This window comes from Cherax quadricarinatus, chromosome 83 (genome assembly GCF_038502225.1).
Source record: "Cherax quadricarinatus isolate ZL_2023a chromosome 83, ASM3850222v1, whole genome shotgun sequence".
Taxonomy (NCBI): domain Eukaryota; kingdom Metazoa; phylum Arthropoda; class Malacostraca; order Decapoda; family Parastacidae; genus Cherax; species Cherax quadricarinatus.
The window spans coordinates 537,818-559,046 of record NC_091374.1 but is presented as its reverse complement, the minus strand read 5'-3'; the positions used below and the strand labels follow the sequence as shown (position 1 = coordinate 559,046).

Below are 21,229 nucleotides of genomic sequence, written 5' to 3'. Positions count from 1 at the left end.
CCACGGATTTTCCCTGGGCCTCACTGAGGTTTTCCCTGGGCCTCCTGGGGCACTCACTGGGTATTCACTGGGGTACTCCGGGGGCCCTCACTGGGGTTTTCCTGGGCACTCACTGGGGTATTCACTGGGGCCTCACTGGGGCCTCACGGGGGGCACTCCTGGGGTATTCACGGGGCCCCCGGGGCCTCACTGGGGCCTCCGGGGGTTATTCACTGGGGCACTCACGGGGGGCCTCACTGGGGCCTCACGGGGGCCTCACTGGGCACTCACTGGGCCTCCTGGGGCCTCACTGAGGCCTCACGGGCCCCCACGAATCTTACTGAGGTGGTTGGTGGGAGTGGCTCTCCTGTCGTAGTCCTGCAAAAGACTGTCCAGTAGTGCCAAGTTGTTCACCTTCCCACCACACTCCCTGTACCAGAGACAATCATTATTATTATCATTATAATTATTATATTTTTTATTACTATTATAATTTTAATTATAATTATTTTGTAATTATTATAATTATAATTATTGTAATTATTATAATAATAATAATTATCATCAATATCAGCACCTTTATAATAATAACAGTATTATTATTATTATTATTATTATTATTATTATTAAATTACTAGGGAAACGCTAAGCCAGTAAGGGTCAAACAGGGTTCTGGGGGGGGGATAGAGGGGATGAGAGACAATCATGTTTGAGCCGAGGAAAGAGAAAGAAGATCCACTTCCAAGGATCACGAGTCCTCTTTGGCCAGCGTCAAGGAACAATTGATGGACACCTAAACTCACGGTCGTTCCATCGTGTCTGGAGGAGCGCTAAACCCGTGTGGATCACAGCAAAACTCAAACAAACGACCAATGACCAACAAACAAAAAAACCCAAAATTTTTTTTTATTTTTAAGCAAATATATATATATTATATATTATATTATATATATATATTTATATATATATATATATAAATTTTAATAATATTATATATATATTTTATATATATATATATATTTCATTTTGTTTGTAAATTTTTAAAAAAATTAAAATATATTTTGTTGGGAGGGTAAAAAAAATTGTTCTTGTTAAAAGGGTTTGGTAATTTTTTAAGTTCTTTTGGAGCAAAAAAAATTTTTACATTAACTTTAAAGAAAAATATATCTATAAACTATGAAAATTTCAGAAAGGGCAATTTTTTAAAAGAGTTCTTGCTAATTGACCAGTTTTTCATATTCGCAAGTTATATATATATATATATATATATATATATATATATATATATATATATATATATTATTATATATATATATATATATATATATATATATATATAATTTTTTTTATATATATATACATATATATATATACATATATATATATACATATATATATAATATATATATAATATATATATATAATATATATATATATATATATATATATATTTTATATATATATATATATATATATATATATATATATAATATTATTATTATTTTTATTATTATTATTATTATTATTTTATCATCACACCGGCCGATTCCCACCAAGGCAGGGTGGCCCGAAAAAGGAAAACTTTCACCATCATTCACTCTATCACTGTCTTGCCAGAAGGGTGCTTTACACTACAGTTTTTAAACTGCAACATTAACACCCCTCCTTCAGAGTGCAGGCACTGTACTTCCCATCTCCAGGACTCAAGTCCGGCCCGCCGGTTTCCCTGAACCCCTTCATAAATGTTACTTTGCTTACACTCCAACAGCACTCCTATCAAACACGCTCACGCATGCCTGCTGGAAGTCCAAGCCCCTCGCACACAAAACCTCCTTTACCCCCTCCCTCCAACCTTTCCTAGGCCGACCCCTACCCCGCCTTCCTTCCACTACAGACTGATACACTCTTGAAGTCACTCTGTTTCGCTCCATTCTCTCTACATGTCCGAACCACCTCAACAACCCTTCCTCAGCCCTCTGGACAACAGTTTTGGTAATCCCGCACCTCCTCCTAACTTCCAAACTACGAATTCTCTGCATTTTATTCACACCACACATTATCTGAATACATTCTCCTCCTCCATACTCTCTCCCTCCAATCTGATATCCAATCTTTCATCACCTAATCTTTTTGTTATCCTCATTACCTTACTCTTTCCTGTATTCATTTTTAATTTTCTTTTGCACACCCTACCAAATTCATCCACCAATCTCTGCAACTTCTCTTCAGAATCTCCCAAGAGCACAGTGTCATCAGCAAAGAGCAACTGTGACAACTCCCACTTTGTGTGATTCTTTATCTTTTAACTCCACACCTCTTGCCAAGACCCTCGCATTTACTTCTCTTACAACCCCATCCATAAATATATTAAACAACCACGGTGACATCACACATCCTTGTCTAAGGCCTACTTTTACTGGGAAATAATTTCCCTCTTTCCTACATACTCTAACTTGAACCTCACTATCCTCTTAAAAACTCTTCACTGCTTTCAGTAACCTACCTCCTACACCATACACCTGCAACATCTGCCACATTGCCCCCCTATCCACCCCTGTCATATGCCTTTTCCAAATCCATAAATGCCACAAAGACCTCTTTAGCCTTATCTAAATACTGTTCACTTATATGTTTCACTGTAAACACCTGGTCCACACACCCCCTACCTTTCCTAAAGCCTCCTTGTTCATCTGTTGTCCTATTTTCCGTCTTACTCTTAATTCTTTAATAACTCTACCATACACTTTACCAGGTATACTCAACAGACTTATCCCCCTATAATTTTTGCACTCTCTTTTGTCCCCTTTGCCTTTATACAAAGGAACTATGCATGCTCTCTGCCAATCCCTAGGTACCTTACCCTCTTCCATACATTTATTAAATAATTGCACCAACCACTCCAAAACTATATCCCAACCTGCTTTTAACATTTCTATCTTTATCCCATCAATCCCGGCTGCCTTACCCCCTTTCATTTTACCTACTGCCTCACGAACTTCCCCCACACTCACAACTGGCTCTTCCTCACTCCTACAAGATGTTATTCCTCCTTGCCCTATACACGAAATCACAGCTTCCCTATCTTCATCAACATTTAACTATTCCTCAAAATATTCCCTCCATCTTCCCAATACCTCTAACTCTCCATTAAATAACTCTCCTCTCCTATTTTTAACTGACAAATCCATTTGTTCTCTAGGCTTCCTTAACTTGTTAATCTCACTCCAAAACTTTTTCTTATTTTCAACAAAATTTATTGAAAACATCTTGCCCACTCTCTCATTTGCTCTCCTTTTACATTGCTTCACCACTCTCTTAACACCTCTCTTTTTCTCCATATACTCTTCCCTCCTTGCATCACTTCTACTTTGTAAAAACTTCTCATATGCTAACTTTTTCTCCCTTACTACTCTCTTTACATCATCATTCCACCAATCGCTCCTCTTCCCTCCCACACCCACTTTCCTGTAACCACAAACTTCTGCTGAACACTTTAACACTACATTATTAAACCTACCCCATACCTCTTCGACCCCATTGCCTATGCTCTCATTAGCCCATCTATCCTCCAATAGCTGTTTATATCTTACCCTAACTGCCTCCTCTTTTAGTTTATAAACCTTCACCTCTCTCTTCCCTGATGCTTCTATTCTCCTTGTATCCCATCTACCTTTTACTCTCAGTGTAGCTACAACTAGAAAGCGATCTGATATATCTGTGGCCCCTCTATAAACATGTACATCCTGAAGTCTACTCAACAAGTCTTTTATCTACCAATACATAATCCAACAAACTACTGTCATTTCGCCCTACATCATATCTTGTATACTTATTTATCCTCTTTTTCTTAAAATGTGTATTACCTATAACTAAACCCCTTTCTATACAAAGTTCAATCAAAGGGCTCCCATTATCATTTACACCTGGCACCCCAAACTTACCTACCACACCCTCTCTAAAAGTTTCTCCTACTTTAGCATTCAGGTCCCCTACCACAATTACTCTCTCACTTGGTTCAAAGGCTCCTATACATTCACTTAACATCTCCCAAAATCTCTCTCTCTCTCCTCTACATTCCTCTCTTCTCCAGGTGCATACATGCTTATTATGACCCACTTTTCGCATCCAACCTTTACTTTATTTAATCTTCATAATTCTTGAATTTACACATTCATATTCTCTTTTCTCCTTCCATAACTGATCCTTCAATATTACTGCTACCCCTTCCTTTGCTCTAACTCTCTCAGATACTCCAGATTTAATCCCATTTATTTCCCCCCACCGAAACTCCCCTACCCCCTTCAGCTTTGTTACGCTAAGGGCCAGGACATCCAACTTCTTTTCATTCATAACATCAGCAATCATCTGTTTCTTGTCATCCGCGCTACATCCACACACATTCAAGCATCCCAGTTTTATAAAGTTTTTCTTCTCTTTTTTAGTAAATGTCTACAGGAGAAGGGGTTACTAGCCCATTGCTCCCGGCATTTTAGTCTCCTCATACGACACGCATGGCTTACGGAGGAAAGATTCTTTTCCACTTCCCCATGGACAATAGAAGAAATAAAGAAGAACAAGAGCTATTTAGAAAAAGGAGAAAAAACCTAGATGTATGTATATATATATGCATGTGCGTGTCTGTGAAGTGTGACCAAAGTGTAAGTAGGAGTAGCAAGATATCCCTGTTATCTAGTGTGTTTATGAGACAGAAAAAGAAACCAGCAATCCTACCATCATGCAAAACAGTTACAGGTTTTTGTTTCACAGTCATCTGGCAGGACGGTAGTACTTCCCTGGGTGGTTGCTGTCTACCAACCTACTACTCAGTGAGAGAGAGAGAGAGAGAGAGAGAGAGAGAGAGAGAGAGAGAGAGAGAGAGAGAGAGAGAGAGAGAGAGAGAGAGAGAGAGAGAGAGAGAGAGAGAGAGAGAGGAAGGAGAGGGAGAAGAGCAGAGAGAAAAACTCAGAAAAATAATTCTTGGTGTCAGGTGAATACACACAAGTTAGACTTAAATATCAAAGATTTGATATATAGTTGATAGTGTCTACCTTACACTGTGACAGTCTAAGGTGGGTGACCACCAGTGTGACAGTGTAAGGTGGGTGACCACCAGTGTGACAGTGTAAGGTGGGTGACCACCAGTGTGACAGTGTAAGGTGGGTGACCACCAGTGTGACAGTGTAAGGTGGGTGACCACCAGTGTGACAGTGTAAGGTGGGTGACCACCAGTGTGACAGTGTAAGGTGGGTGACCACCACTGTGACAGTGTAAGGTGGATGACTACCACTGTGACAGTGTAAGGTGAGTGACCACCACTGTGAGTGTAAGGTGGGTGACCACCACTGCGACAGTGTAAAGTGGGTGACCACCACTGTGACAGTGTAAGGTGGATGACTACCACTGTGACAGTGTACGGTGAGTGACCACCACTGTGAGTGTAAGGTGGGTGACCACCACTGTCACAGTGTAAGGTGGGTGACCACCACTGTGACAGTGTAAGGTGATTGACCACCACTGTGACAGTGTAAGGTGAGTGACCACCACTGTGACAGTGTAAGGTGAGTGACCACCACTGTGACAGTGTAAGGTGAGTGACCACCACTGTGACAGTGTAAGGTGAGTGACCACCACTGTGACAGTGTAAAGTGGGTGACTACCACTGTGACAGTGTAAAGTGGGTGACTACCACTGTGACAGTGTAAGGTGAGTGACCACCACTGTGACAGTGTAAAGTGGGTGACCACCACTGTGACAGTGTAAGGTGGATGACTACCACTGTGACAGTGTAAGGTGAGTGACCACCACTGTGAGTGTAAGGTGGGTGACCACCACTGCGACAGTGTAAAGTCGGTGACCACCACTGTGACAGTGTAAGGTGGATGACTACCACTGTGACAGTGTACGGTGAGTGACCACCACTGTGAGTGTAAGGTGGGTGACCACCACTGTCACAGTGTAAGGTGGGTGACCACCACTGTGACAGTGTAAGGTGATTGACCACCACTGTGACAGTGTAAGGTGAGTGACCACCACTGTGACAGTGTAAGGTGAGTGACCACCACTGTGACAGTGTAAGGTGAGTGACCACCACTGTGACAGTGTAAAGTGGGTGACTACCACTGTGACAGTGTAAAGTGGGTGACTACCACTGTGACAGTGTAAAGTGGGTGACTACCACTGTGACAGTGTAAAGTGGGTTACCACCACTGTTGGAAGGATAACAATTCTTAACTTGTAAATAAGGTAAGACAGGATAACAGCTTTATCTGAGATAAAGACAGGATAACAGCTTTATCTGAGATAAAGACAGGATAACAGCTTTATCTGGGATAAAGACAGGATAACAGCTTTATCTGAGATAAAGACAGGATAACAGCTTTATCTGAGATAAAGACAGGATAACAGTTTTATCTGAGATAAAGACAGGATAACAAGCTTTATCTGAGATAAAGACAGGATAACAGCTTTATCTGAGATAAAGACAGGATAACAGCTTTATCTGAGATAAAGACAGGATAACAGCTTTATCTGAGATAAAGACAGGATAACAGCTTTATCTGAGATAAAGACAGGATAACAGCTTTATCTGAGATAAAGACAGGATAACAGCTTTATCTGAGATAAAGACAGGATAACAGCTTTATCTGAGATAAAGACAGGATAACAGCTTTATCTGAGATAAAGACAGGATAACAGCTTTATCTGAGATAAAGACAGGATAACAGCTTTATCTGAGATAAATCTAAGCCTTATATACAATGTGAGGTAGAATAACTGCCTGTAACTTATATTATTATTATAATAATAAAAAAAGAAGCGCTAAACCACAAAGGCTGTAACTTATAGAATGAAAAAAGCTACATAACACATACACACACAAACAAATATTCGTACAAACAGAGAGAGAATCCCGTATTCCACTACCTTATTAAACTCTCTGTTAAATATTAACACAATCAACATTTTTTTTTAAATTACGTAAATCAACTGAAAAAATTCAGATCAGGCGCCCCAAAAATGAATTTTAATTCCTGAGTGGATATATAGCTTCCCAATAATTGAATGTATCTTTCACTGGGGTAAATATTTTGATACACAGGATTGATGAGGAAGAGAGAGAGAGAGAGAGAGAGAGAGAGAGAGAGAGAGAGAGAGAGAGAGAGAGAGAGAGAGAGAGAGAGAGAGAGAGAGAGAGAGAGAGAGAGAGAGAGAGAGAGAGAGAGAGAGAGAAACGTTGGGTGACTGAAAAGAGGAAATACGTTAACCATCACTCAATGAATAGCCGTCTTGCCAGAAATCTACAATGATTACGATCTCAGTGATCCTCCAGAATACACTTAACAGTTTATTTAATGACTATTGTTGGTACTAAAACACTTTTGGCTGATGTTGGACAGGTTACAAGCATCCTTAATGACTCTCATGTGGTAGACAATCTTCAAACTTAGTAAAATAATCAACCAGCATCGTCACACTCAAGTAAACGTAAAATAAAGAGAGGAAATGTTTTGTAGTTGTCCTGGCTGACTTTCTCAAGATGATGCACCTCAGCCGGAATTGTTCCGCTGATTTAGTTCTCAGTTTTCGACAATATTTTCATACAGGTGACGATGAGAAACACAGACAAACAAGACAGTCACTGGGGAAATTAATTTAATCTTTGCTGTGTCTACAAAACCAAAAAATTCTCAGCCTCCTCCTCCGTCCCTCCCTACTCTCACAATCACAGTGGGAAAAAATGTTTAAAAATCCCCTCAGTGCAGGAGTATGTGACCAGGTGTTATTGTTCCTCCCACCTAGCTTACCTGCGGGTGTGTGTATCTCCCACACACACACACACACACACACACACACACACACACACACACACACACACACACACACACACACACACACACACACACACACACACACACACACACACACACACACACACACACACACACACACACACACACACACACAGTTTTAAAGGGCACGTGAGTTCCCATGTCTTCTAATATGCTCAGTTTTCCACTATACTCTACCTTGTTAATAATTACTATGGTATTTGCTTAGTCTGTTTCGTAAGGTGAAGTCTAGGATCTTGACTTAACTGAACACGAAAAAATAATGTTATTAGAAGATGAGGGAAGTTACGTGCCTCTTAAGGTTTAACTCATAAGATATTACGAGGAACCCAAAGGAAATAAGTCACTTTGTCAGACTTTTTTGGGGATTATCCTGGGTAATTTACACTATATATCAAATGTAGTTATGTGTATTTGTACCTAAATAAACTTACACAAATAATTAATAAAAAGCAATTACAGTATGGTGTAAGAAGAAAAATATAATGAAGGTTGAATAATGAATAGGATCAAGTGGAAAGTAAATGTCTTACTGAGATATGTTAAACATTAAATGTAAAGAAGATACAAATAATGGAAAGTGAGGAGTAAAACAGAGAAGGAAATGTGAGAGATATGTTGGAGGGAGTTCCTGGCTCTCGCACCAACACTCTTCTGCCGCACCTCAGTAAGTTGGAGGGAGTTCCTGGCTCTCGCACCAACACTCTTCTGCCGCACCTCAGTAAGTTGGAGGGAGTTCCTGGCTCTCGCACCAGCACCCTCCTGTCGCACCTCAGTAAGTTGGAGGGAGTTCCTGGCTCTCGCACCAGCACCCTCCTGTCGCACCTCAGTAAGTTGGAGGTAGTTCCTGGCTCTCGCACCAACACTCTCCTGCCGCACCTCAGTAAGTTGGAGGGAGTTCCTGGCTCTCGCACCAACACTCTCCTGTCGCACATCAGTAAGTTGGAGGGAGTTCCTGGCTCTCGCACCAACACTCTCCTGCCGCACCTCAGTAAGTTGGAGGGGAGTTCCTGGCTCTCGCACCAACACTCTCCTGTCGCACCTCAGTAAGTTGGAGGGAGTTCCTGGCTCTCGCACCAACACTCTCCTGCCGCACCTCAGTAAGTTGGAGGTAGTTCCTGGCTCTCGCACCAACACTCTCCTGCCGCACCTCAGTAAGTTGGAGGGAGTTCCTGGCTCTCGCACCAACACTCTCCTGTCGCACCTCAGTAAGTTGGAGGGAGTTCCTGGCTCTCGCACCAACACTCTCCTGCCGCACCTCAGTAAGTTGGAGGTAGTTCCTGGCTCTCGCACCAACACTCTCCTGCCGCACCTCAGTAAGTTGGAGGGAGTTCCTGGCTCTCGCACCAACACTCTCCTGTCGCACCTCAGTAAGTTGGAGGGAGTTCCTGGCTCTCGCACCAACACTCTCCTGCCGCACCTCAGTAAGTTGGAGGGAGTTCCTGGCTCTCGCACCAACACTCTCCTGTCGCACCTCAGTAAGTTGGAGGGAGTTCTGGCTCTCGCACCAACACTCTCCGGCCGCACCTCAGTAAGTTGGAGGTAGGTCCTGGCTCTCGCACCAACACTCTCCTGCCGCACCTCAGTAAGTTGGAGGTAGTTCCTGGCTCTCGCTCCAGCACCCTCCTGTCGCACCTCAGTAAGTTGGAGGGAGTTCCTGGCTCTCGCACCAACACTCTCCTGTCGCACCTCAGTAAGTTGGAGGGAGTTCCTGGCTCTCGCACCAACACTCTCCTGTCGCACCTCAGTAAGTTGGAGGGAGTTCCTGGCTCTCGCACCAACATTCTCCTGCCGCACCTCAGTAAGTTGGAGGGAGTTCCTGGCTCTCGCACCAACACTCTCCTGCCGCACCTCAGTAAGTTGGAGGAGTTCCTGGCTCTCGCACCAACACTCTCCTGCCGCACCTCAGTAAGTTGGAGGGAGTTCCTGGCTCTCGCACCAACACTCTCCTGTCGCACCTCAGTAAGTTGGAGGGAGTTCCTGGCTCTCGCACCAACACTCTCCTGCCGCACCTCAGTAAGTTGGAGGGAGTTCCTGGCTCTCGCACCAACACTCTCCTGCCGCACCTCAGTAAGTTGGAGGGAGTTCCTGGCTCTCGCACCAGCACCCTCCTGTCGCACCTCAGTAAGTTGGAGGGAGTTCCTGGCTCTCGCACGAACACTCTCCTGCCGCACCTCAGTAAGTTGGAGGTAGTTCCTGGCTCTCGCACCAACACTCTCCTGTCGCACCTCAGTAAGTTGGAGGGAGTTCCTGGCTCTCGCACCAGCACCCTCCTGTCGCACCTCAGTAAGTTGGAGGGAGTTCCTGGCTCTCGCACCAACACTCTCCTGCCGCACCGCAGTAAGTTGGAGGGAGTTCCTGGCTCTCGCACCAACACTCTCCTGCCGCACCTCAGTAAGTTGGAGGTAGTTCCCTGGCTCTCGCACCAACACTCTCCTGCCGCACCTCAGTAAGTTGGAGGGAGTTCCTGGCTCTCGCACCAGCACCCTCCTGTCGCACCTCAGTAAGTTGGAGGTAGTTCCTGGCTCTCGCACCAGCACCCTCCTGTCGCACCTCAGTAAGTTGGAGGTAGTTCCTGGCTCTCGCACCAACACTCTCCTGTCGCACCTCAGTAAGTTGGAGGTAGTTCCTGGCTCTCGCACCAGCACCCTCCTGTCGCACCTCAGTAAGTTGGAGGTAGTTCCTGGCTCTCGCACCAACACTCTCCTGTCGCACCTCAGTAAGTTGGAGGTAGTTCCTGGCTCTCGCACCAACACTCTCCTGCCGCACCTCAGTAAGTTGGAGGTAGTTCCTGGCTCTCGCACCAACACTCTCCTGTCGCACCTCAGTAAGTTGGAGGTAGTTCCTGGCTCTCGCACCAACACTCTCCTGCCGCACCTCAGTAAGTTGGAGGTAGTTCCTGGCTCTCGGCCGCACCTCAGTCCTGGCTCTCGCACCAACACTCTCCTGCCGCACCTCAGTAAGTTGGAGGGAGTTCCTGGCTCTCGCACCAACACCCTCCTGTCGCACCTCAGTAAGTTGGAGGGAGTTCCTGGCTCTCGCACCAACACCCTCCTGTCGCACCTCAGTAAGTTGGAGGTAGTTCCTGGCTCTCGCACCAACACCCTCCTGTCGCACCTCAGTAGTTGGAAGGAGTTCCTGGCTCTCGCACCAACACTCTCCTGTCGCACCTCAGTAAGTTGGAGGTAGTTCCTGGCTCTCGCACCAGCACCCTCCTGTCGCACCTCAGTAAGTTGGAGGTAGTTCCTGGCTCTCGCACCAACACTCTCCTGTCGCACCTCAGTAAGTTGGAGGTAGTTCCTGGCTCTCGCACCAACACTCTCCTGTCGCACCTCAGTAAGTTGGAGGGAGTTCCTGGCTCTCGCACCAGCACCCTCCTGTCGCACCTCAGTAAGTTGGAGGGAGTTCCTGGCTCTCGCACCAACACTCTCCTGCCGCACCTCAGTAAGTTGGAGGGAGTTCCTGGCTCTCGCACCAGCACCCTCCTGTCGCACCTCAGTAAGTTGGAGGGAGTTCCTGGCCTCGCACCAGCACCCTCCTGTCGCACCTCAGTAAGTTGGAGGTAGTTCCTGGCTCTCGCACCAACACTCTCCTGCCGCACCTCAGTAAGTTGGAGGTAGTTCCGGCTCTGCACCAACACTCTCCTGCCGCACCTCAGTAAGTTGAGGTAGTTCCTGGCTCTCGCACCAACACTCCCCCTGCCGCACCTCAGAAGTTGGAGGAGTTCCTGCTCTCGCACCAACACTCTCCTGCCGCACCTCAGTAAGTTGGGGGGATTTCCCTGGCTCGCACCAACACCTCCTGCCGCACCTCAGTAAGTTGGAGGAGTTCCTGGCTCTCGCACCAACACTCTCCTGCCGCACCTCAGTAAGTTGGAGGAGTTCCGGGCCCTCTCACCAACACTCTCCTGCCGCACCTCAGTAAGTTGGAGGGGTTCCCCTGGCTCTCGCACCAACACTCTCCTGCCGCACGTCAATAATTTGGGAGGGAGTTCTGGCTCTCGCACCAACACTCTCCTGCCGCACCTCAGTAAGTTGGAGGAGTTCCGGCTCTCGCACCAACACCTCCTGCCGCACCTCAGTAAGTTGGGGGGAGTTCCTGGCTCTGCACCAACACTCTCCTGCCGCACCTCGTAAGTTGGAGGTAGTTCCTGGCTCTCGCACCAACACTCTCCTGCCGCACCTCAGTAAGTTGGAGGGAGTTCCTGGCTCTGCACCAACACTCTCCTGCCGCACCTCAGTAAGTTGGAGGGAGTTCTGGCTCTCGCACCAACACTCTCCTGCCGCACCTCAGTAGTTGGAGGAGTTCCTGGCCTCGCACACAACACTTATCTGCCGCACCTCAGTAAGGTTGAGAGTTCCTGGGACTCTCCTGACCAACACTCACCTGCTCGCACCTCAGTAAGTTGGAGGGTTCCTGAGCTCTCCCAACACTTTCTCTGTCAGCACCTCAGGAATGTTCCGGATAGGGTTCTCGCTTTTCGACAATTTTCAACACGTCTGCCGCAACCTAGCAGTATGGTGAAAGTATTTCTCTGGCTCGAACCTTTCAGCCTCTCCTCCTCACCTCAATCAAGTTGGAGGAATGTTTAAAACTCCGCTCAGTCAGAGACTGCTCCATGCCTGCCTCACTAGCTTAGGGAGTTCGTGCTCTCCACCAACACATCCTGCCGCACCCACAACATAGGATTCCACCTCGCACCAACACTCTCCCACCACACCAGCAAGTTTGGAGGGGAGTTCCTGTCTTCTAATATGCTCTCCTTCGCACCTGTAATAGTTGATGGTATTTCTTGCTGCTTCTGGTGAATCAATCTTCCTTACTGAACCGAAAAATAAGTAGAAGATGAGGAGTTCTGGCTCTTAGCAACCAACACTCTCTGTCGCACCTCAGTAAGTTGAGAGGGATTCCTGGATTTCACAATCAAATAACACTCTCCATGTTAGCACCTCAGTAGTGGAGGTAGTTCCTGGCTCTCGCACCAACACTCTCCTGCCGCACCTCAGTAAGTTGGAGGGAGTTCCTGGCTCTCGCACCAACACTCTCCTGTCGCACCTCAGTAAGTTGGAGGTAGTTCCTGGCTCTCGCACCAACACTCTCCTGTCGCACCTCAGTAAGTTGGAGGGAGTTCCTGGCTCTCGCACCAACACTCTCCTGCCGCACCTCAGTAAGTTGGAGGGAGTTCCTGGCTCTCGCACCAACACTCTCCTGCCGCACCTCAGTAAGTTGGAGGGAGTTCCTGGCTCTCGCACCAACACTCTCCTGCCGCACCTCAGTAAGTTGGAGGGAGTTCCTGGCTCTCGCACCAACACTCTCCTGCCGCACCTCAGTAAGTTGGAGGTAGTTCCTGGCTCTCGCACCAACACTCTCCTGCCGCACCTCAGTAAGTTGGAGGGAGTTCCTGGCTCTCGCACCAACACTCTCCTGCCGCACCGCAGTAAGTTGGAGGGAGTTCCTGGCTCTCGCACCAACACTCTCCTGCCGCACCTCAGTAAGTTGGAGGGAGTTCCTGGCTCTCGCACCAACACTCTCCTGCCGCACCTCAGTAAGTTGGAGGGAGTTCCTGGCTCTCGCACCAACACTCATGCCGCACCTCAGTAAGTTGGAGGGAGTTCCTGGCTCTCGCACCAACACTCTCGTGCCGCACCTCAGTAAGTTGGAGGGAGTTCCTGGCTCTCGCACCAACACTCTCCTGCCGCACCTCAGTAAGTTGGAGGGAGTTCCTGGCTTTCGCACCAACACTCTCCTGCCGCACCTCAGTAAGTTGGAGGGAGTTCCTGGCTTTCGCACCAACACTCTCCTGCCGCACCTCAGTAAGTTGGAGGTAGTTCCTGGCTCTCGCACCAACACTCTCCTGCCGCACCTCAGTAAGTTGGAGGTAGTTCCTGGCTCTCGCACCAACACTCTCCTGCCGCACCTCAGTAAGTTGGAGGGAGTTCCTGGCTCTCGCACCAACACTCTCCTGCCGCACCTCAGTAAGTTGGAGGGAGTTCCTGGCTCTCGCACCAACACTCTCCTGCCGCACCTCAGTAAGTTGGAGGGAGTTCCTGGCTCTCGCACCAACACTCTCCTGCCGCACCTCAGTAAGTTGGAGGGAGTTCCTGGCTCTCGCACCAACACTCTCCTGCCGCACCTCAGTAAGTTGGAGGGAGTTCCTGGCTTTCGCACCAACACTCTCCTGCCGCACCTCAGTATGTTGGAGGGAGTTCCTGGCTTTCGCACCAACACTCTCCTGCCGCACCTCAGTAAGTTGGAGGTAGTTCCTGGCTCTCGCACCAACACTCTCCTGCCGCACCTCAGTAAGTTGGAGGTAGTTCCTGGCTCTCGCACCAACACTCTCCTGCCGCACCTCAGTAAGTTGGAGGGAGTTCCTGGCTCTCGCACCAACACTCTCCTGCCGCACCTCAGTAAGTTGGAGGGAGTTCCTGGCTCTCGCACCAACACTCTCCTGCCGCACCTCAGTAAGTTGGAGGGAGTTCCTGGCTCTCGCACCAACACTCTCCTGCCGCACCTCAGTAAGTTGGAGGGAGTTCCTGGCTCTCGCACCAACACTCTCCTGCCGCACCTCAGTAAGTTGGAGGGAGTTCCTGGCTCTCGCACCAACACTCTCCTGCCGCACCTCAGTAAGTTGGAGGGAGTTCCTGGCTCTCGCACCAACACTCTCCTGCCGCACCTCAGTAAGTTGGAGGGAGTTCCTGGCTCTCGCACCAACACTCTCCTGCCGCACCTCAGTAAGTTGGAGGGAGTTCCTGGCTCTCGCACCAACACTCTCCTGCCGCACCTCAGTAAGTTGGAGGGAGTTCCTGGCTCTCGCACCAACACCCTCCTGCCGCACCTCAGTAAGTTGGAGGGAGTTCCTGGCTCTCGCACCAACACTCTCCTGCCGCACCTCAGTAAGTTGGAGGGAGTTCCTGGCTCTCGCACCAACACTCTCCTGCCGCACCTCAGTAAGTTGGAGGGAGTTCCTGGCTCTCGCACCAACACTCTCCTGCCGCACCTCAGTAAGTTGGAGGGAGTTCCTGGCTCTCGCACCAACACTCTCCTGCCGCACCTCAGTAAGTTGGAGGGAGTTCCTGGCTCTCGCAACAACACTCTCCTGCCGCACCTCAGTAAGTTGGAGGGAGTTCCTGGCTTTCGCACCAACACTCTCCTGCCGCACCTCAGTAAGTTGGAGGTAGTTCCTGGCTCTCGCACCAACACTCTTCTGCCGCACCTCAGTAAGTTGGAGGGAGTTCCTGGCTCTCGCACCAACACTCTCCTGCCGCACCTCAGTAAGTTGGAGGGAGTTCCTGGCTCTCGCACCAACACTCTCCTGCCGCACCTCAGTAAGTTGGAGGGAGTTCCTGGCTCTCGCACCAACACTCTCCTGCCGCACCTCAGTAAGTTGGAGGGAGTTCCTGGCTCTCGCACCAACACTCTCCTGCCGCACCTCAGTAAGTTGGAGGGAGTTCCTGGCTCTCGCACCAACACTCTCCTGCCGCACCTCAGTAAGTTGGAGGGAGTTCCTGGCTCTCGCACCAACACTCTCCTGCCGCACCTCAGTAAGTTGGAGGGAGTTCCTGGCTCTCGCACCAACATTCTCCTGCCGCACCTCCTTAAGTTGGAGGGAGTTCCTGGCTCTCGCACCAACACTCTCCTGCCGCACCTCAGTAAGTTGGAGGGAGTTCCTGGCTCTCGCACCAACACTCTCCTGCCGCACCTCCTTAAGTTGGAGGGAGTTCCTGGCTCTCGCACCAACACTCTCCTGCCGCACCTCAGTAAGTTGGAGGGAGTTCCTGGCTCTCGCACCAACATTCTCCTGCCGCACCTCCTTAAGTTGGAGGGAGTTCCTGGCTCTCGCAGCAACAGTCTCCTGCCGCACCTCCTTAAGTTGGAGGGAGTTCCTGGCTCTCGCACCAACACTCTCCTGCCGCACCTCCTTAAGTTGGAGGGAGTTCCTGGCTCTCGCACCAACATTCTCCTGCCGCACCTCCTTAAGTTGGAGGGAGTTCCTGGCTCTCGCACCAACACTCTCCTGCCGCACCTCAGTAAGTTGGAGGGAGTTCCTGGCTCTTGCACCAACACACTCCTGCCGCACCTCAGTAAGTTGGAGGGAGTTCCTGGCTCTGGCACCAACACTCTCCTGCCGCACCTCAGTAAGTTGGAGGGAGTTCCTGGCTCTCGCATCAACACTCTCCTGCCGCACCTCAGTAAGTTGGAGGGAGTTCCTGGCTCTCGCACCAACACTCCTGCCGCACCTCAGTAAGTTGGAGGGAGTTCCTGGCTCTCGCACCAACACACTCCTGTCGCACCTCAGTAAGTTGGAGGTAGTTCCTGGCTCTCGCACCAACACCCTCCTGTCGCACCTCAGTAAGTTGGAGGTAGTTCCTGGCTCTCGCACCAACACTCCTGTCGCACCTCAAACATTACGTTACTCCATTAGAACCTTACAAATTTCTCTCTCAATGTTATTTAACCAAAAAATACCTTAATTTTAACTAAAAAAAAAAAAAATATTGCCAAAAATTGTCAAAACAACAAAAGTTGATAGAAGCAGAAGATACTTGAAGTATCTTCTGCTTCTATCAACTTTTCTGTACTCGACTGAAGAAGCCTACTGTGTAGGCGAAACGTTTCGAAATAAAGATACCTAACTGTTGTATATGTGTCTTACCTAACAACCCGTCGGTATTTTATACCATTTTAATGTTCAAAGAAACTATTATTAATATTGACCAAGGTAAAATACCAGAGCCAGAGAAGATACGTATAAGCTCGGGTTGCAAAAGGTGCAGAAGTCAGCTACCCCTCACCCCTCCTCTCTCTCTCTCTCTCTCTCTCTCTCTCTCTCTCTCTCTCTCTCACTCTCTCTCTCTCTCTCTTTCGGGGACACAATAGAGACAGGAACCTGGCTCGCCAGAGGCAACACGCACCACCCTCTCACATAATTAATAAACTCCAGACCCTCTCGTCCACTCACCGCCTCGTCTTTTCTTGCCTCTCACTTCCCTTATATATAAAGGATCTAACCCTCTTAACTTGGAGAATAAAGTAAGATTTAGAGTATCAGATCCTTTGTCTGTTTCTCCTCATATATCACTGATATTTCATCTCACTTATATTTTCTGGAACTGCTTCAAGATGGTTTGTCTGGGTCATTTATCAGCCTCTCCAGAAACTGTATTGCATATGCTTTTGCATCCTCAAGCCTGTGGATGTGGCTTAAAGTTGCTCTCAAGCCTGTGGATGTGGCTTAAAGTTGCTCTCTTAAAGTTGCTCTCAAGGCTGTGATGTGGCTTAAAGTTGCTCTCAAGCCTGTGGATGTGGCAAGGCTCTCAAGTGTGATGTGGCTTAAAGTTGCTCTCAAGGCTGTGGATGTGGCTTAAAGTTGCTCTCAAGCCTGTGGATGTGGCTTAAAGTTGCTCTCAAGGCTGTGGATGTGGCTTAAAGTTGCTCTCAAGCCTGTGGATGTTGCTTAAAGTTGCTCTCAAGCCTGTGGATGTGGCTTAAAGTTGCTCTCAAGCCTGTGGATGTGGCTTAAAGTTGCTCTCAAGACTGTGGATGTGGCTTGAAGTTGCTCTCAAGCCTTAAAGTTGGATGTGGCTTAAAGTTGCTCTCAAGTTGCTCTCAAGCCTGTGGATGTGGCTTAAAGTTGCTCTCAAGCCTGTGGATGTGGCTTAAAGTTGCTCTCAAAGTGGCTGCTCTCAAGGCTGTGGCCTGTGGATGTGGCTTAAAGTTGCTCTCAAGCCTGTGGATGTGGCTTAAAGTTGCTCTCAAGCCTGTGGATGTGGCTTAAAGTTGCTCTCAAGCCTGTGGATGTGGCTTAAAGTTGCTCTCAAGCCTGTGGATGTGGCTTAAAGTTGCTCTCAAGGCTGTGGATGTGGCTTAAAGTTGCTCTCAAGCCTGTGGATGTGGCTTAAAGTTGCTCTCAAGCCTGTGGATGTGGCTTAAAGTTGCTCTCAAGCCTGTGGATGTGGCTTAAAGTTGGTCTTAATGAAAAAACATTGCTAACTTTCACGCAAAGTTTGATGCGAAGAATAAATCTAACAACACTGTATGCAACAATTCACAACCCACAACACTGCATGCAACAATTCTCGACTAACAATTTTAAGAGAAACCATTTTGAACCCAGACGACAAATTGAGGCAATCTGGATGGTATGGAAAGCTAAACGAGTTGTGATGCTGTCTGAAATATAACATTATAGTGAGGATGATGAAGTAATCATTCCACAAGGATATGTATCATCTAAGTTAATGTTACTGCTGGAGAGGAGAGGAAGGAGAGGAAGGAGAGAGAGAGAGAGAGAGAGAGAGAGAGAGAGAGAGAGAGAGAGAGAGAGAGAGAGAGAGAGAGAGAGAGAGAGAGAGAGAGAGAGAGAATTAATCAAAGCCACTTTACCCAACATCCTTAACAGTCTGTTATCATATCCCTCCTCAAAACCAATATTACAGATGTATTCACAAATTGCTCACTAAATATGAATGAGGAACGTCAGATTGCAATATCTGCTGATCAACATTAGAGGACATCAAAGACTCATACATAATAGATGAACATTAATCTGCAAGGCTGTATGTCTTGCAATATTCATTACAACACTGCAGACCTGTGCAACATTAACCAAGCTAATCTCCTTTCTGTGTTTCTTGTAAGACTTTCCCTGTGCTGGGAGTGTAAGGATATGTATATTAAACACCGGGCAGCGATTACCAGGCTGTGGATCGAGACTCACAAGGGTTTAGCGCCTCATGAAACACACAATTACACATGTTAGAATTACTGTAGTGTACACTAGAGGTGGAGTATATATTAACACTGGTGTAGCTTACACTAGTGGTGGAGTGTTAACACTGTTGTAGCTTACACTAGTGGTGGAGTATTAACACTGTTGTAGCTTACACTAGTGGTGGAGTGTTAACACTGTTGTAGCTTACACTAGTGGTGGAGTGTTAACACTGTTGTAGCTTACACTAGTGGTGGAGTATTAACACTGTTGTAGCTTACACTAGTGGTGGAGTATTAACACTGTTGTAGCTTACACTAGTGGTGGAGTATTAACACTGTTGTAGCTTACACTAGTGGTGGAGTATTAACACTGTTGTAGCTTACACTAGTGGTGGAGTATTAACACTGTTGTGGCTTACACTAGTGGTGGAGTATTAACACTGTTGTAGCTTACACTAGTGGTGGAGTATTAACACTGTTGTGGCTTACACTAGTGGTGGAGTATTAACACTGTTGTGGCTTACACTAGTGGTGGAGTATTAACACTGTTGTGGCTTACACTAGTGGGTGAGTATTAACATTGTTGTAACTTACACTAGTGGGTGAGTATTAACATTGTTGTAACTTACACTAGTGGGTGAGTATTTCCTTCAGAACTATAGGCAACTTAAACTGAAAATTGCAGAGTGTTTGTTCTATATTCTGTCTCAACTGTAAAGCAGTTGACTGCAATAAGACCCGAATAGATTACATGTATATTCAGAGAGATGACTAATGTATTCCCAGGAGGTGCAAAGCTATAAATACCGGGTAGATTAAAAAAGACCGGTAATAGAGTAGACTGGGGGAGAGGAAGTGAATCTTCGACAGCATTATAACCGAAAGGTTATTCACTCTTGAACACACTGAAATTCGTTATTTATAGAGGATAAAATGTTGAATAATCACAATATTACGGAGTGGCGACAACATACAGCAACAGTGAGTGATATTCACTGCTATCAAGCAGCAGTGATGTTCACTGTTATCAAGCAGCAGTGATGTTCACTGTTATAAAGCAGCAGTGATGTTCACTGTTATCAGGCAGCAGTGATATTCACTGTTATCAGGCAGCAGTGATGTTCACTGTTATCAAGCAGCAGTGATGGTCACTGTTATCAAGCAGCAGTGATGTTCACTGTTATCAAGCAGCAGTGATGTTTACTGTTATCAGGCAGCAGTGATGTTCACTGTTATCAAGCAGCAGTGATATTCACTGTTATCAAGCAGCAGTGATATTCACTGTTATCAAGCAGCAGTGATGTTCACTATTATCAAGCAGCAGTGATGTTCACTGTTATCAAGCAGCAGTGATGTTCACTGTTATCAAGCAGCAGTGATGTTCACTGTTATCAAGCAGCAGTGATGTTCACTGTTATCAAGCAGCAGCGATGTTCACTGTTATCAAGCAGCAGTGATGTTCACTGTTATCAAGCAGCAGTGATGTTCACTGTTATCAAGCAGCAGTGATGTTCACTGTTATCAAGCAGCAGTGATGTTCACTGTTATCAAGCAGCAGTGATGTTCACTGTTATCAAGCAGCAGTGATGTTCACTGTTATCAAGCAGCAGTGATGGTCACTGTTATCAAGCAGCAGTGATGTTCACTGTTATCAGGCAGCAGTGATGTTCACTGTTATCAAGCAGCAGTGATGGTCACTGTTATCAAGCAGCAGTGATATTCACTGTTATCAAGCAGCAGTGATGTTCACTGTTATCAAGCAGCAGTGATGTTCACTGTTATCAAGCAGCAGTGATGTTCACTGTTATCAAGCAGCAGTGATGTTCACTGTTATCAAGCAGCAGTGATGTTCACTGTTATCAAGCAGCAGTGATGTTCACTGTTATCAAGCAGCAGTGATGTTCACTGTTATCAAGCAGCAGTGATGTTCACTGTTATCAAGCAGCAGTGATGTTCACTGTTATCAAGCAGCAGTGATGTTCACTGTTATCAAGCAGCAGTGATGTTCACTGTTATCAAGCAGCAGTGATGTTCACTGTTATCAAGCAGCAATGATGTTCACTGTTATCAAGCAGCAGTGATATTCACTGTTATCAAGCAGCAGTGATGTTCACTGTTATCAAGCAGCAGTGATATTCACTGTTATCAGGCAGCAGTGATGTTCACTGTTATCAGGCAGCAGTGATGTTCACTGTTATCAAGCAGCAGTGATGTTCACTGTTATCAGGCAGCAGTGATGTTCACTGTTATCAAGCAGCAGTGATGTTCACTGTTATCAGGCAGCAGTGATATTCACTGTTATCAGGCAGCAGTGATATTCACTGTTATCAAGCAGCAGTGATGTTCACTGTTATCAGGCAGCAGTGATGTTCACTGTTATCAAGCAGCAGTGATGTTCACTGTTATCAGGCAGCAGTGATGTTCACTGTTATCAAGCAGCAGTGATGTTCACTGTTATCAAGCAGCAGTGATGTTCACTGTTATCAAGCAGCAGTGATGTTCACTGTTATCAGGCAGCAGTGATGTTCTACAGCGCCATCTCAGACCGAGTTAAACCCTAGTAAAGGGTTTCCAAAATACTGGTAACTTCTGGGGAAGTGTAGTGTGACTTAAAGCCAGATTTTCCACTAGATGCTTCCTTAACTAGTGGAAGGTGAGAACTGGACAAGTTAAGGCTTTACCAGCCAACC

The 21,229-nt window shown here is 46.9% G+C and overlaps 1 protein-coding gene across 1 annotated transcript in view; it reads right to left on the bottom strand.

Annotated features, from left to right (window-relative positions):
* Window positions 1–21,229, bottom strand: part of LOC138855150 (glycine receptor subunit alpha-4-like) — a 168,267-nt gene that overhangs the window by 96,921 nt on the left and 50,117 nt on the right. Inside the window, exon 2 of the mRNA XM_070102650.1 lies at window positions 321–409. Coding sequence (XP_069958751.1) covers window positions 321–409 — 89 coding nt within the window. The remainder of the gene's footprint in view (window positions 1–320; window positions 410–21,229) is intronic.